The sequence below is a fragment of the Gossypium hirsutum genome, chromosome D07 (genome assembly GCF_007990345.1).
Source record: "Gossypium hirsutum isolate 1008001.06 chromosome D07, Gossypium_hirsutum_v2.1, whole genome shotgun sequence".
Classification (NCBI taxonomy): Eukaryota; Viridiplantae; Streptophyta; class Magnoliopsida; order Malvales; family Malvaceae; genus Gossypium; species Gossypium hirsutum.
Window position 1 is genome coordinate 2999698 of NC_053443.1, and position 17163 is coordinate 3016860.

The following is a 17163-nucleotide window of genomic DNA, read 5'->3' on the forward strand; positions in this document are numbered from 1 at the left end:
ATACTATTAGGTATATGTTGAAATTTTGAAAGTTAGTAGAATTTTTTTATGTAGTTTATATTGAATTAGTGGATGAATTATAGATTGAATTGATGGAAATTCAAACTGGGATTGGGAAAAGGATTAAATTGTGAAATAAGTTATAAGTTTAATGTAATGAGGACTAAATTGTAAGAAATTTGAAATTAGGGTTTATTAGTGAAAATTTGAGAGTTAAGTTATAAATAGAATTTAAGTAAAAATAAGGTATAGATTGTGATAGAAATAGAAATAATTTTAGTTATGAATTAAATTGAAATATGAGCTAAGGTAAGAAATTATTAAATTATTAAATCATATATGTTTATTTTTATTGAATAATATATGAAAGTCATTTGATTGTTTTTTTTCTAATATATAAATGTTATATGTTTTATATGAAATTGAAGAGAAAGAAAAGAAAGGAGAGGACCTAATTGAAGAAAAAGGAAAAGAGAAGGCTAAGGAGTGAATGAAGACATCATCTCAACCTTTTTGTTGTAAGTACTACAAGATTATTTTTTTAAATTATTTTATTTAAATGTCTATATTATAGTATAGAGTTATTTAAAAATAAAATAAAATAAAGTAAAATAAAATATTATGGAACTATGAAATTTGTAAAGAAAATTATAGATGGAAAATATAAGATGGTATATTGTTTAAACATTAAGTAAATATTGTGACAAAAGTATATATATGTGAAAATGGTGTGATAATTGTGAATTGTGAAATGTGCACTAAATTGTAATGATGGAGAAATGAGAAATCTTTTTCGAAATAATTCTATAAAGTATTTAAATGAATGAGATTCAGTTTTAATACCCAAGTAGATGGAATTTAGAACTACCAGGATATTAGTGGCATGCCGTTAAAGAACTTTAGCTCGCTCTCTAATTATTAGCGCGTTGGTGCTCTCTGATTATTAGCACGTTGGTGCTCTCTGATATTTAGCACGTCAGTGCTCTTTGTTTAGCACATCTGTGCTCTCTGTTCATTAGTGCATAATAATGCACCTCTGCATTTGTTCCGTATATCCGGTGTGTTCTATAAAATCTACTTTGGGCTAAGATTATGATTTGTGGACAAAAGCGAATCATTAATGTGTTAAGGTAAGTTTTATGAAGTTAATAACATAATGAGTTTGAAATATTTTATTTAGATTTATTTATCTGTTTATTCTTGTAGTGCTTACTAAACCTTCACCGGCTTAACGCGTTTAATTTTAACGCGTAGGTACAGTTTGAATCGAAGAGGTAAAGTTAGATTAGAAGATCTCTCATCTCATCACATCCTTAAGAGCTTCAAAAGTAGGTACCATATTTTGAATTAAAATGGCATGTACATAGGCAGTCAGTTATGTTCCCATGTATTAGGAACTAAAATGTAAACTCTTGAACTTCTATATATTTTGAGGTACTTGAAATATTTTGGTATATATATGAAATGAATTAATGGAACTATACGTATGTTTGCAAATATGGTTGGTAAGTTAAAATACTATGTATAAATGTTTTAATTAAACAATATCTAGCTATAACCGTTTTGACACCAAATGTAATAGTCTTATACCGGGTCTGTACGATTAGGCCAGGTATATGGTTTTTGGTATATATATGAAATGAATTAATGAAACTATACGTATGTTTGCAAATATGGTTGGTAAATTAAAATACTATGTATAAATGTTTTAATTAAACAATATCTAGCTATAACCGTTTTGACACCAAATGTAATAGTCTTATACTGGGTTTGTACGATTAGACCAGGTATAGGGTTGTTACAGGTCCACACGATTGTCCATGTACCAGTAGAAGATTCAACAGCTACCGCGGCCCCTACTTCCTCAGGCAGAACTTTGGTTGAGAAGTTACTTGGAAGGTTGCAAGAGTCTATTTTCTTTCATATTGGGCGAAATATGATCAGACGAGGTTAACTCAAACCCTTTTAGTAAAATAAGAACAACACCCTCATTCAAAGCCCTTTTCTTACCATTAACAAGAACTTGTTTCAAATCATAAGGAATTCTAACAACTGCTTCAAATACAATAACGGGAAATATTGCTTGTGGATCCTCAATATCCACAGGTTTATTTGCTAAATGGCAATTGACACATACAATACACCCAATTGCTTCTCGTGGATTTTCATACCTCTACTGCACAAAAATGGGATGTGGATTTGAAATGAAATCTTCGGTTATTATATAAATCATGAACGATACAAAAATAGATTAAGTAACCTCCTCTTTTATCGAAGAAAAATTAAAGTCAAAACTTATTTAAATGGTAATTTATGGGATTTGAACTAGAAATTTAGTTAAAAAGATTAAGTAATTTTTTTGTGTTAAAAAGTAAGTTTTTTTTTTTGAGAAATAAGTAAATATTCTTAAAGCCATGATAAATATACTTTACATTCATCATAGATATAGATTTACAGATATAATTTAAATAGGATTTTTTTGAATAGGCGGATTTATATTGAGGGAGATTAAAGTATTTTTATGGGTAATTTATCCCGACTTTACCCTACTTTTTAAACCATGGTATGAGAAACGCTGGTCTCCCAATATTTCCTTAACAGAAGGGAGGAGAACCCTAATTTTGTCTCTCCCAAGAGACGAAAGGAAGGGAAAAATGGTGTTTTACTTCAAAGCCCGGCCAGAAGCTGGCGATTACACCATTTTCATGGGTCTTGACAAGTACGAGAACGAGGAGCTCATCAAATATGGCTTCATCGAAGATATCTGGTAATTTCTTATTTGAATTATTTCTCCAGATACATTGAAAAATTTCGAAATTTCGCCATTGTTGCTATAGAGGAAATTAAATTAGGGCTTTTTCCCCTTCCCTCTTTTAAAATTATATGTGAATTTTGGTGATTGAAATTTGTTTTATTAAAGGTTCCATGTGGATAAGATGTCTTCTGCCCATGTTTATTTAAGACTTAAAAAGGGTCAAACCATTGATGATATAAGCGAAGGCGTTCTCGAAGATTGTGTTCAGCTTGTTAAAGCTAATTCCATCCAAGGTTTATTTAAATTTCGTCAAACCTTTGTTTTTAAACGTAATTTTAATATGTTAGCAAATTATTTATTTTGATTATTATGTGAGGTTAGGCAACAAGGTGAATAATATTGATGTTGTTTACACTCCATGGTCCAATTTGAAGAAAACTCCTTCAATGGATGTTGGTCAAGTTGGCTTTCACAATTCCAAGATGGTAAAACTTCTTTATTACTTTGATTAATGTCACCATTACTGTTTTTTTTTCTTTGTTTTCGCTTTGATTCTAGAATAGATCATTTTCTGATTTTATTATGTGATTTAGGTTCGGACTGTGAGAGTGGAGAAGCGGATAAATGAGATAGTTAACAGGTTGAACAAGACTAAAGTGGAAAGGAAACCTGATTTGAAAGGTATGCAAAAGCTGTTAAGACTTAGGATTGATGATAGTGATATAATTGTTTATGAAAGAAACTTGGTGTGATTTCTGTCATTTTTTTTTGTTTTTGCATCTTCAATACTACACTGATTTAAGTATACTGAATATTTTTTTTATTAAACCAATGCCACTGATATATATAATATTTTGTTGCAGCTGAGAAAGAAGCAGTTTATGCAGCGGAAAAAGCCGAGAGAAAGCAACAGTTGAGGGAAAAAGTGAGCTCTGTTTTATTTGACTGGTTTTTTTCCTTACTTGGTCAATTTGAAATTGGCTACATTAACTTATGGTTTATATGGATATCCTTAACCGGTTCTATCATGAAAATAATAGTTATCCTACTTGATTTTGCTCATGGCGAAAAGGTAGTTATATTGCAGCAGAGTCATGAAACTTAGGCAGTAACAAGATGATCCATAAAGAATAAAGCAGAATAGCACATATACATTTTCATTTAATTGAACATAGGTTCAATGGTGCAGCTTTATATGCATGATAATATAACACAAATATAATAGAAGGCTGGGGTCATAATGGCACAATGTTTGGATTTCTGTTCAGCTTTTCTTTGCTAAAAAGTTTAGGGTTTAGGGTAAGAATTTCCTATGGTTATATTCATTGTGGGTTAGATGTGGCTTATGTTATCCAGTATTAATAACATAAGTGCTAAATGTTAAAGTGTATTTTGCAATTCATGGATTGTGATTTCAAAACCTGCAGATTATAGTCTCAACTCGTACTATATATGTACATTTTCACATTTTTAATTGGATGCTGAAGATGATTCCATTTAATTTCTTTGTGGTAGAAACGCCGAGAGGAGATGCAAAGGCTTGAAAAGGAAAGACAAGCAGAAATAAGAAGCTACAAGGGTCTGATGGTCTCTGAAAAGATGACATCAAACAAACAAATTGCAGCAACAAGCAAGTCTTTCCAGGAAGTAGAAGAGGATTTTATGTGAAATGTACTGGTATTTCATCGCTAATTACGATTCTTCTAGCTGCCAGAAACTTGCTTTCTGTCAAAGAAGGGTGGTTTCTTTTTACTTCTTTTTCATTGCAAGCTTAAGTTATTTGCCTTGATTAAGTCGGCTCACTTAGGATTTTTACCTCCATCATTTTGGGTGAGATGAACTTCTGCTATAGGTGCCATAGATTCTATAAGACACGATTCAGATCTCCATTGTTGATTAAGGTGTTATTTCTCTTTCAATTTATATTTATTCTGATCCCAAATGTGCAAATGATCATGCCGTATGGTAGGATGGTTTTTATGGTATTGCAGTTGAGTGCGTGCTCAAACAAATGACTAGTTTAATTTTCTAGTTGACTCTTGGTTCTGCTCATTGGGTGTGTACTTTAAACTTCGGGAGACGTTATGCATTTAAGTTCTTAAATTGTTTACTTTACGAGGTCTGGTGGATACATGTAATTTGAGTTAATATTTAGTTGGCTGGATGAGATTGTTGTGATTCCTTTTCGTCTTGTTTCTAATTTATTCTCAATGAGAATGAAAATTGTAGAATTTTCCAAATTCCTGCTATTGAAATATTCCTGAAGTTGTTAAATGCATGTTTGTTAACCTTAGTTAATTATTTGTCGAAACAAGTATGAGTATCTGAAACTTCTCAGGAAAAAAAAAATTATTAGGAATATAAAGCTCTTCTTATAAACGGTGAAAATCGATATTATTTTTACCTGAAAAACAATGGGTACAAAAAGAAAAGAAAACGGGAAAAATTATTGTATTTGAGTGATATTATTTATATGTATATGATAGTATTTTTTACGAACTTTAATTGTTTATATATTAAATAATTATCTAACCAAATCTTTATTTATTTTTACCCAATCTATAAATAATAATGATAGTTTAACACAAATTTCCATATATAAATAGATAATACCTTGCATGAAACACAACAAATCGCGGAGTTGCAACAGGCGCTGGTCGCAAAGTTTGTAGACATAAGATTGCATTGATCCATTGGTGTAATAGAAGACAGCATTTGGTATGCTTAACGTTCCAATGATCTGTTCCTTCATTAGGCACCAACCTTCGAGCAAAGCTATGTGGCACTGGCATGTTATGCAATGCTAAATGCTTAAGGCTATTCAAACAAGAAATGGTCCATGGCAACTCCTCCAAGTAGGGACTGGGCCCAATGGATAGCCATTCAAGAGAAGGGAATGCTCCTTCATCTATTGTCAACCTATTGAATCCATTCAACATACGGAGAGCTAGTTCTTTGAGTCTGAAAATATCCCCGTTCAAAATGCAGTTGGGCTCCATCATATCCCATTTGTCGGCTGAAACTTCAATAGTTTAGGCAAAACCCCAAGGATTTTAAGCGAATCATCGGATATTCTTGACCAGTGTAACCCAATTCTAACTAGGTTGTGCACTTTAGAAACCCAGTTTGGCAGCTTTGTTAACCTCCCTCGTAGGCACAGCTTCCGAAGAGAAACTGGAGGATAAGACATGGATTGCAGTTGAAGGAACTCTTCATCTTTTATGGAGGTAATGCTCAATGATTGAGGCTTGTTCATTTGCTCTATGGCAGTACAGAAAGCAACCCCATGCTTTGGTTTTAGCTTAGAACTTCCCAGTTTCTTCAACTTCTTCAACCTTCCCAATTCAACGCAAAACTCATCCCCTTCAAGTGTGTCCACGCCTGCACTTTAACAACTTCTCCAGAGAGTTTAAGTTGGCAAAACTGTTAGACACCTTCACCTCTTTTCGACTATAGATATTGGAATTTTTATCACAACTTGTATAGTAAGCTGCAAGATACTGTAGGTTATACAGCTTGTTCCCCTCAGCTGGTAGCTCGTGTACAGGAGAACGTTTTAGATCCAAAGACTGGAGATTATGCAACTTACCTATGGACTCTGGTAGCATTTTCACCTTTGTATATCTTAGACTCGAGTATCTTAAGTGTAACAAATCCCCCAATTCCTCAGACACATAACTCAAGGGAACTCCTGCGAAACCTACTTCTTTCAAGAACTTAAAATCCACTTGAAACGCAATGATGGAATGAACTTGTGATTTACTACTGCTCCCTGGAAAATTATTATTTGCTCTATCATATAGTGATAGATGCCTAGCTTTGCCCTTAAAACTTTCCAAATTCCCTACTGAAGTTTGAATCAAATTCAATTCATCCCATTTGGAAAGGATGACTTCGCGCATCAAATCACGAACTCGACACTCTCTAGCTTGTCCCATGGAGTCGATCTATTTGACTTGAACCTAGCTTCAATAAAGGAGCTCCATGAAGTATTCTCTGGCTATTTCTTCCAATGTTGCATGTTGCTTTTGTTGCACAAAACCTTCTGGGAATATTCCCAAATACAAGAAGCATGATTTGAGATGATAAGGCAAATCGAGATAACTGAATGGTTCCATAAATCATCAAAATCGAGATAACTGAATGATAAGGCAAATACAAGAAGCATGATTTGAGATGATAAGGCAAATACGTGTTCTAAGCTATGCCAAAAACCTTGGTTCCATAAATCATCAAAAACAGCAACATACATCTTGTCCAGTAAATATTCTCTGGATTTGCTAATGAGCTCCTCTTCATCCATCCGACTGATCGCATTGGGAGGTGACTCTTTCCTTTCCTCGTAAAAATCGGCTCAACAGGGTCCTCAACAGTTGTTCCACCTGGAATGATTGAGATACTGTGACCCAAGCATGGCAATCAAAGTGTTGAACCACAGTTTGGTTTTCATACACTTTCCTCGCGAGAGTGGTCTTGCCAATGCCACCAATACCGACAAGTGAAACGATGGTGCGCACGGAAGGTCCGGATATTAATCTATCGACCAACTCATTTCTGAGAGAATCAATGCCCACAAGTCCATTATCCTGGACAAATTGCAGGCCAACTCGAGGATCACGCCGAGCAACAGCCTAATTGCCAGATCCTTTTGTTTCAGAGATGTTCAGCCCATATCTTTTTCGTTTTCGGCCAATTTCACAAACAGATCTTTTGATATCTTGAAGCTCTGATGCTATCTCATGACGTTTTTTCATACTCTTAAGGAAAGCAGCTACTTTGCACAAGTAAGCCTTGATGAAACCATGATGCTGATGGTGGTTTTGTACATGGAGACGATGGATGTAGTCATCCATGTTTCCCTTACAAGTTTCACCCATGTTTTCACTCCATTAATACTGTTACCATCTTGATCTCTAACAGCCCTTGCATCTGCTTCTTTTAAGAAACATGTAATGAAATCAAGTTCAACCTTAATGTCCTCAACTTCTTCATGGATACCTCTTAGCAATTCCACATCTTTACTGAGCAAACTTGTTAAACTCACAGCCACTTCAGCCATCACAATTTCATTCAAATCCTCAAGATTGCAAGTTTAAACAAATAACACCAAATTGGATTTTGGGGCCAAAACAAAGACTTCGTTTACAGGATACTTACTCGCTCCTTTGGCATCTTCTTGTATTTCTGCCTCACATTGTCTTTAATTTTTCTTTTGCCCCAGTCCACAAGTTTGGGAAATTTGTGCCCAACCGTGTAAATTTCGATACGACCTATAAAACAAGAGATATTTAACACTCACAATTTTTATATATTTATTTTAGAGTTTGATAAGATATATATATATATATTTGTATGGTGAGTGAATGTGATGATAATTTTTTTAAAAAAATTACATTCATTTTAGATGATATATCTTTTTGTCGATTGAGTATTAACTCGATTGGCATGAATATTATTCTCAATGCAGGAGGACGTAGGTTTGAGTGCGCTGAAGCATATTATTCTCTTATTTATGAGTTGAGAAGAGACTAACCTGTAACGAAATTATTCAAAAAAAGAAAAATAAAGTTGTATCCTTATTTTCATTTATAATTTGTAAACAATAAGCTTAAAGCTTGTTAACATTTAAATCTAATTTTTAATTATCTCAGCAAAGAATTTAAATTAATTTGAAATTTGAAATATTTTATTTTGTCAAATAAATAGTTATAAATTTAAAAATTTTAAATATAAAATTTAAGTTACCAAATGCTATCTTTATAAACTTATAAAACAGGTGATTGAAATTCTAGTACATTAAGATTTAAGGATAAACCCTTGATAATTACATTTCCCTCTCCTACTATGAATGTATCTATATATACAGAAAAACCTGTTAACATCTCGTTAAAAATCTAATACAAATAATTATATTCTTAATAAATTTTATAAGATGATTTCCTCTCTGTCCATGTTAGAAGTGACATTAAGTTAGATATCTATCTTTTTGAATGACCAAATTTGAATATAAAAAAAATTATGATTTGAAAATGATCCGATTATTATTATCTAAATCTAAAATTGAATTAAATATTATTAAGTTTGATTCAATTTTCACAAATTATTAACAATATTATTGAAATAACATGACTTTACATGGATATATTGCATATACAAATAATTATATTAATCCAATATGAAAATAAATGTATGCATCTATTTCTTTAAATATGCACAATTGAATCAAAATTAAAATTTCATAAATACATATGAACAAGTCAAATTTCATATGTATAGTTACATCAATCAAAATTCATGTATCAAATTATATATTAAACCAAAATTCATATATAAATTTAATATTTATCTCAACAACATATTCAAATGTGATGATTGTCCAATTAATATATCTTTTTGTATCATATTCATGCTTGAGCAGTCTGCTTTTAGTATTTCTAGGATGCCATTAGTTATGTTGGATTTTATTTGAGATTATTTTTAGGTGAAATATTTTATTGTTTTATTAAAACTAATAAAAATTGAATATATAAAATTTGATAAAATATTCAAATTATACTTTATATTCATCTTAAATTACATTTCATTATGATTTAATCTGTTATTTTTATTATTATATTGAAACAAAATAAAAAAATTAAATAGATAAATTTAAATAAATATTGAATTATACTTTATAATACTATTGAGTTACATTTTCATTATAATTTAAACTATTCAAGCTTATAAATAAACAATATCATATTATTTCTTACTTAAACATAATAAATATTATTATATTAAAACTAAAAAAATTTATAAATATTAAATCACACTTTTATATTCATCTTGAATTTAGCAGTGTAAACTATTAATTCAACTCTTATATTAACACTAAATAAAAATTTTGAATGGTTGAAATGTGATGAATATTAAATAATAAATTCATTGAAGTTAAGTTTTTAATTCTACAAACTGAAATAATGAAAAGATTAATGTTTGATGTATTGATAGTTTATAATTTTATGCATCATCAATGAATCAAATGATATTACCTACAATATTTAAAAATAAATCTAGGTAATGCATAAAATAAATTTTATATCAAGTTTAAAAACCCTAAATAAGCTCAAACTAATTTTGAGGATCATAGAAGATAAAAAAAAAGTTCTTGAAATATTGAATTTTTGCTAAACATGAAAAGATTAGATGATTGTTCTGATTGAAAGAAAAAAAATTGACAGATCATTTAGCAAAATTATTAGCCTTACAATCTAGAGTAAAAGGTTGTCTTGAATATGTAGGTCTTTTGACACCAGCAAGGACAAAGAACCAGGAACTTCCAATAATACAAAATTACAACATGGAAAGTGAAAAAACAATTGGCAAATATAAGTTGGTTGAGTACTCGTTAATACTTTCGGGAATTGCTAAAGTTCGAGACTCACGCTACCCCATTTAGCCTAAAAACAAAGCTATGGCTAAAACTATCGAAATCATTGGTATCTTTCTTGCCTACAACCCAAAGAATGAAACAAATACAAGGGCAATTTTATTGCTTGCCTTTGAGGGAAAAACACTAGGGTAATATGAGGAAAAAACAGAAGAAGAAAGCCTAAAGTGCTAGCTTTCATACTTGCAGAGGTTCTCGAATCCCATATATTCATTATGATGAATCTTGTCAATCATGTTTGATATGCCAACGCCACCTACCAAAATATATTTGAGTGAGCTTTGAATCCAGTGAGTTAGATAGTACCTTTAAAAGCTAACATTCGAATCCCAACATTTTCAATCCTTCCTTTACCATTAAACTACGACTTATTTGCAAATCAGAGCTCACCTAGTGATACTGCGCTAACGAATATGGTGAATGCTAGAATGAAGATAATCAAAGATGCCCTTCCAAATACAATTATCAGCCTTCTCACGACATGTTGTCCAACAAAGGCAGCAAAAGTAGCCACAGCAGTGAAGTAGAGAGCTGCCAACAAATAAAAGTATGAAAATAAGTTTAACTCCAGAGCAATGTAGAACGACCACTTCCTCCTCTAATCAAATGATGGCAAACAAACCTTACCATAAGGTACTGGAAAACGTTTCAGAAGGTAATATTCTACGACTGACATAGATGAAGAGAAAGTCATGGCAAAGGTTGCTGTGGCACTTGAGACCTACACAGATGTTGATAAGAAGCCTAAAGATCAGAATATAAAAACACTAGATAGACTCATGATCATAATGAGATCATGTACCATCATTTCCAATTTAATGTATGAAGAGAAGGGTGAACTTCAATGTAATAACTTCATGGCATACATTTGAAGGACACAAAGGTACTCACCTGAGGGGGGATACCTAACTCCAAGAATAGTGGACCCATGATAAATCCTCCACCCAGGCCAAGTAGACCACCAACAATCCCGGCTAGTACTCCGAAAAAACAGTAACTAACAAGCTGATGCGCTTGAAAATTTGAGCCTTGTTCTCCCTTGGATGCAATTGCTCTATTTCCTTTGTAGAGACTAACTGCCTCATATGCCGATACTGCGACTGAAACTGGGATCTGGGAAACAGAAAGGATGCCTCAAACCAGGTTTAAAAGAAACTGTTACTGTAAGTATCATAATTGATCCATAATGTTCAAATGTTATATCTTGCTCATGCAATTCAAAAAATGGAAAAGAGGCAACAAAGATGAAAAAGATTAGAATGTACCTGCAACAAGTTCAACACCCAATACCCTACAGAACAAGTAGTTGTATGGTTCTGTCATCAAATGTCATATTTTATCAGTTCTGGTACAACAATTTATATTCTGCAAATACTTAAAACAGTAAATAGAGCGGAAGAAACAAAACCTTGGAAATCTGCAGTATAAGGAATGCAAACCAAACAAAACAAAGAAACCCAAGTTCTTTCCAGCAAACGTTGTCTAAAACAGTGACCTGCAATGATAGCATTAAATAAGTTTTTAGAAAATCCGGATTCATGATTAACAGCAGGGTTACAGTCAACCCACGTTTTGGTCTGTGCTATCCTTCGGAGGAACAGTGTTTGGGCCACTGGGTAGAGGCCTGTAATCCACATTTTCACTACTAGTACCTAAAATCATGTGAGAAATATATGGGATTATTTCATAAGAAAAAAAAAACATGAAAAGATCGCAATGATCTTAAGGATTTGTTAGAGGAAAAAGGCTACTGACCATTTGATTCCAAGCGCCTGGCTGCCTCCTAAAATCCAAGGCAAGCAGATTTCAGATAGCTTTCAAGTAATTATAATAATATTAATATGCCAAACACTGAACGAGAAAGTTTCCTCTTTGGTTTTTAGTGAATTAAAAAGCAAAGCCAAGGCAAAAAGTTATGTTTGAAATTAAGTATCCTTGAAAACTTTTTAATTGCTCATTCGTGAAAGCCGGAAAAGACTTGAACTCATATTTAAAATCACAATAGAATGGAGAAAAGGTATAAAGAGCTTAGAGTTCTGTGCATATCAATATGAGACTGAGTTAAAAAAGTTACTACCTGCTTCAGTATGGTTTCCTTTTTCCATGCTTCGACACCCTTGAAGAATGCCTTAGTTGATGTTCCTACAAGCCACACCATCGAAATTGATAGATAGTGCACATTATCCCCAGTAAATACAACAACAAATCAGCAAACAGCTTACCTACAAAGAGAATAATAAGTAAAACTGTGACCATCCAGTCCGCAAAGATCACATTAAAAGCGACTCCTATGCTAATTCCAAGCATGAGCATTGGCTGGATAAGAAGAGCCAAATCATAATCAATGATAGGCATATCAAGTGTGGGGTGCCTTAGCTTAAGGTTGTAGTAAACAGTTGAAGCTGCTGCACCCATGATCATACCTAAAATTGCAAAAACATAGAATCAATGAACTCATATAGAGTATAACAAATCATCTGTGAGCTTTGAAATTCTTAAAATGCTACACAAAGAACTTACATAATTTATACATATTTTTTTCTCATTTTTTTCCTGGCCATAGATTTTTCAAAATAATCATATCTAGCATACAAACAAATGGTAACTGCAACTTTGTCTTACTAGAAAGATGAGTTTAAACCATTCTTGACGTTTTTGAAGTCTACTTTGGGCTTTGCAACAAGCTGAGTAAATTTCAATTTTGTTCCCTTCAGAAAGGAATCATGATTTAACAGCAGAACTCTTCAATAAAATTATAATGAATTCCAATTTTAGCATAAATTCAAGGGCTTATGCAGCCAATATCAGAAACAGTTAGGGAAAAAAATGCTAAAGCAACACAAAAACTCCTAAAATTTACCCTTAAATAAATCCATAGATCCCTATATTACTCCTATTAAATCCTTAACCTTTAATTTACATTCAAGTAAGTTCTAACTTTAATTTGTATCCTGATAAGCCATAACCTTTATTTTGCATGCAAATAAGTCCTTAAGATTAATCAATTCAGTGAAGTAAGTGCTATTCAAATGTAATAAGAAAATAAAGATTTACTATAGAATAATTTAGGTGTTTTTTAGTATTTTACCGAAGGAAATACAGTGCATTTCTTTTCTTTCTTCTTCATAAAAATCTTTACATATTTACTTTGCCTAATTCTAAAGTCACACTTGTTCAAATGTAACAATTTCTTCATGCCGTTGCAAAGATGTTTTAAGAAAAGAAAAAAAAAAGAAAACCTTACATTTTGAAATAGCTGTTGCAGACTTTGGATCAAACCCAACAATAAGGCTAAGCATGGGAACAAAAATGCCACCTCCACCTACCCCTCCTACACTCCCAAACGCTGCCCCACAAAATCCAATACAAGTTCCCAGCACAGATTGCCAATTAAATTCCATTTCCTACACCAAAACAAATAATAATAATTCCACAAAAAAAAAAAAACCAAATGATAAGAGGCTTTTTGATGACAAGAGGTATAATCACAAGAAAGTATATTGAATTTGAATTTGAATATGTTCTTACAGGCCAAACATGGTGATAACCTGATTGATCAGGTTTCCATAAGAAATGAATAGCTTTGACAAAATAATTATCATTCGTTTTAGATTCCTCGCTCGATTCTCCATTCCTCAAGCTTCTCTCAGCTGAAACTAATATGAAAGCCAAACCAAAGTAAATGAAATTCAACATTATCGATCTCGCAACGTCCCGTTTTATTCCAAACCGAGCCATCTTTGAATTGAAAGAGAAAGTGATTTTCGGGGTTTCGGATTTAGGGAAATTATTTGAAAAAATAAAAATTGGCACCAAAATTATATATATCAAAAGAAAGAAGGGTCTTTGACTCTATTTCTTTATTACGTCACTCGTCTCTGTGGATGATATCATGATAAGTTTGTGAGGTCAACGTTTTATTATTAATTTTCTTTGTTTGGAAGTAGTTAACTTCGAGCGGACCCCCACTTCCTCAGGCTTCCCCTCCCATCTCCGCTTTACGTACTTTTTATCTTTATGTATGATTGGTATGAATATTCGGACCTGAATTTAAGTGTAAAAATGTATTATTCTCTTATATCCTCTACTGCTTCCCAACTTACCCAGACTCTATCCAACTTTCTACTGCTTCCCAGAGCTTTATATCCTCTTCTAGTGGTTCTCAGAACAATTATATGAACCCTCTCCATCATCATCTTCAACCCTTATATCAACAATTGGTGTCATATGTAAAAGGAGAACATGAAACCATGTTTTATCTAACAAGAAGAATCCAAACATGCAAAACCAAAAGATCCCAGCCAAGTACCAATAGTAGCACAACCTAGTTGCCTTATCCATGCCGTTCAACATAAACAACCAACCCCCCAAAAATAGGCAAATGGTTCCAATTTGACCTCTATATGACTAGTATCTTTATTACAATGACTATTCATATAATGATCCACACTCTGATGGTTATCACCAATATGCTCTACGAAACCACACAAAAACTCAACTCCTATACAATCTTAGGCATCAAAACCATCTGCCACACCTGTCATCCCTAACAGAAAACCCCACTATTTACAACCTACTCCAAACAACCAATAGTACTCTAAGTTACAAACTCAATTGAAACTCCTCCAAATCCTAGTTTGAACAACAAGAGTTGCTACATTAAAATGTCTAAGAACTTATAAGTGGGTAGAACAATCTTCCCCAAAAGGAGAACCCCACTCCAAAAAGAACTATCCCATAAAACGAAAGACGTAGCTTTCTTAGCCTTTGGTCGACGCAACAACCAGAATAGAGCATCAGGATATGACGAGTATGAACTTTTAAGTTTTTGCTCCTCAATAGAAAAATGCACCTACTAAGGAAAAGATGGAAGCATGGAGAAAGGAGATGAGTACTCTACAGAAAAACAGGTCCTACGAAGTAGAATGGGCCACCTCCAAGTTAAAGAGAAAAGCCATTTGCGAGAAGTGATGTCAATTAACGATTTGACAAAGAAGTCCCACCCAAACTCAAAGAAAAGGTGGTAGATAGATTTTAACAAAAGAAATGAGAAAGAAGTTGTGGATGATAGCACAACCCTTTGGTGGTCTCCAGGATGATCGGTATTATGAGGTCAAGAGAATAATGATTGGCTGTGGTAGTGCAGTTGAAGTGTTGCATCAAGAAGCCTTCTAGCAGATGGGCCTCTCAGAACGAGAACTAAAAATGGTGAACCCCATCTTTAGCTTTACCACCCAACCTATTGAGCTGAAAGGTTCCATATAACCTTCTCGGTCGCTATGGGAAACAACAGACACACTCCCATTAAGATGGAAGAATTTAAGTCGACCATTGATGAAGAAAGCCAAGATACTTTTAATGATCCTCCGTGTTAAGGTGAAGTTGTCTACCCCAACAAGAATGGTACATTCAGTCCAACCAACAAAAAACGAGGCAATGTCATGTCATTTTTAATTAATATCTTAAATGTTTTTATAATTAAATTTAAATTTAAAAATATTTTTTATTATTTAAATTGACTTTGACCTACTGGGCCAAATAGACCATCCTACCCTTGGACGAGTCTATACTATGACTAAACGGAAGTTCGCAACCCACCCTTATTAGGAACTAGGGTTCCTACCCATCATATATGTATTGTGCCTATTGGATATTCTACATGTATTTGGTACAATTTTATGTTTCCTTTTCATCTTTTAAACTAATCCATATAAGTTATCCAACCTAATAAATTGTTTTTTATTCTCAAAATATTATTTATTTATTTAATTCACTCAATTAAATTATTTTTTAAGCACAATTTTAATTTCGTTAAAGTCATTGCAATTTCACCATACTAGAATTTATGAGTAAATGAATTTAATTGTCTTGTTCAATAAAATTGTGATGACTATTAATTTAATTTCTACTTCAAACTTCAATTATTTAATTACAATCAATTAAATAATAATTCAAAGAAATTAATTTAACCTCTAAATCATTTCTTGTTCATAATTAATGAAAAAACACATTCACTACAGATATTGATACATGCAATATATTTCTCTAATTTATCGTTTTTATAGCTCGTGCTAATTCCATGCACATAGATCAACAAATCGACTTATTTGCTGCTGGATTATCAAAACCAATCGAATTAGATTTGAAAATGCAAACACCCCCCCCCCAATTTGGTTCAAGCAATGAGTTTGGCACAAGCATTTGAGAAGAAACAACATTTAATTAGATCTGTCAATTTGCACGACACATCATGATAAAATATAATTTCAAACTTGATGGGAACTTCTCTCGTGACACCCATGGCGGCGTCATATGTCAATTCGAATGGAAGTACTTCATCGGGAAAAAAAACTCTAATGTCAGTAAGACAAGCTATCATTTTATTAAAAATTTGACTCGTGCAGAGAAGGCAAAACGAAGAGGTAAAGGTCTTTGTTATAATTGTGACGAACCATACTCGTTCAGATACCGATGTAGGAAATTATTTTGGTTGGATATAAAAGATCCTAATATATTGTGCAAAATCAGGAGTGTAGGGAAACTGAAATATCTTAATAGGCATAAAAAAATGCACGAGCTGTTCAATTTCGAGCTTGCAAACAAGTTTTTTTTCCAAGATGAAAGTAATGTTAGACGCCAATTAATTATTAAATCAATTAATTATTTTATTAAAAAATTTTATTTATGAATATTTTATATCTTTAAAAGATTTTTTTAATTAAAAGTATTTTTTAAAAGATATTAGGAGCTTATTTATTTAGCTTATAAGTTCTTTTATTCAAACAAGTAAATTTATGCAACCTCTATTTAAGAGTTGATTTATTTAGCTTATAAGCTTATTAGACTCTCTTAACGATTACATTCGACGAATTCCATTTGTTCATTATAGATTTGCGCGAAAGAAATCAAAACAAGGGGAAAAGCCTCACAGAGAAACGATTTTCCTACAAATTATTTGGTGACTCAACCCGTAACTCAG

General features: G+C 32.5%; 2 protein-coding genes and 1 pseudogene across 2 annotated transcripts; 1 reads left to right on the top strand and 2 right to left on the bottom strand.

Annotated features, from left to right (window-relative positions):
* Positions 1-2481: 2481 nt before the first annotated feature.
* On the top strand, positions 2482-4865 carry LOC107953831 (coiled-coil domain-containing protein 25). The gene is made up of 6 exons (XM_016889252.2): positions 2482-2767; positions 2921-3048; positions 3137-3240; positions 3349-3436; positions 3619-3680; positions 4271-4865. Exons 1-6 carry the CDS (start codon positions 2655-2657, stop codon positions 4421-4423), a joined length of 648 nt encoding a protein of 215 aa, XP_016744741.2. The 5' UTR covers positions 2482-2654; the 3' UTR covers positions 4424-4865.
* Positions 4565-7814, bottom strand: LOC107955978 (disease resistance protein RPM1-like; annotated as a pseudogene).
* Positions 7815-10054: 2240 nt separating this feature from the next.
* Positions 10055-14087, bottom strand: LOC107953830 (sulfite exporter TauE/SafE family protein 3). Its single transcript, XM_016889251.2, has 12 exons — positions 13713-14087; positions 13429-13588; positions 12407-12607; positions 12262-12326; positions 11940-11967; positions 11754-11836; positions 11593-11679; positions 11450-11500; positions 11076-11297; positions 10812-10905; positions 10575-10715; positions 10055-10440 (listed from the first exon to the last, which is right to left on the bottom strand). The coding sequence occupies exons 1-12, from the start codon at positions 13920-13922 to the stop codon at positions 10355-10357; spliced, it is 1428 nt and encodes a 475-aa protein (XP_016744740.1). The 5' UTR covers positions 13923-14087; the 3' UTR covers positions 10055-10354.
* Between the last annotated feature and the right edge of the window lie 3076 nt (positions 14088-17163).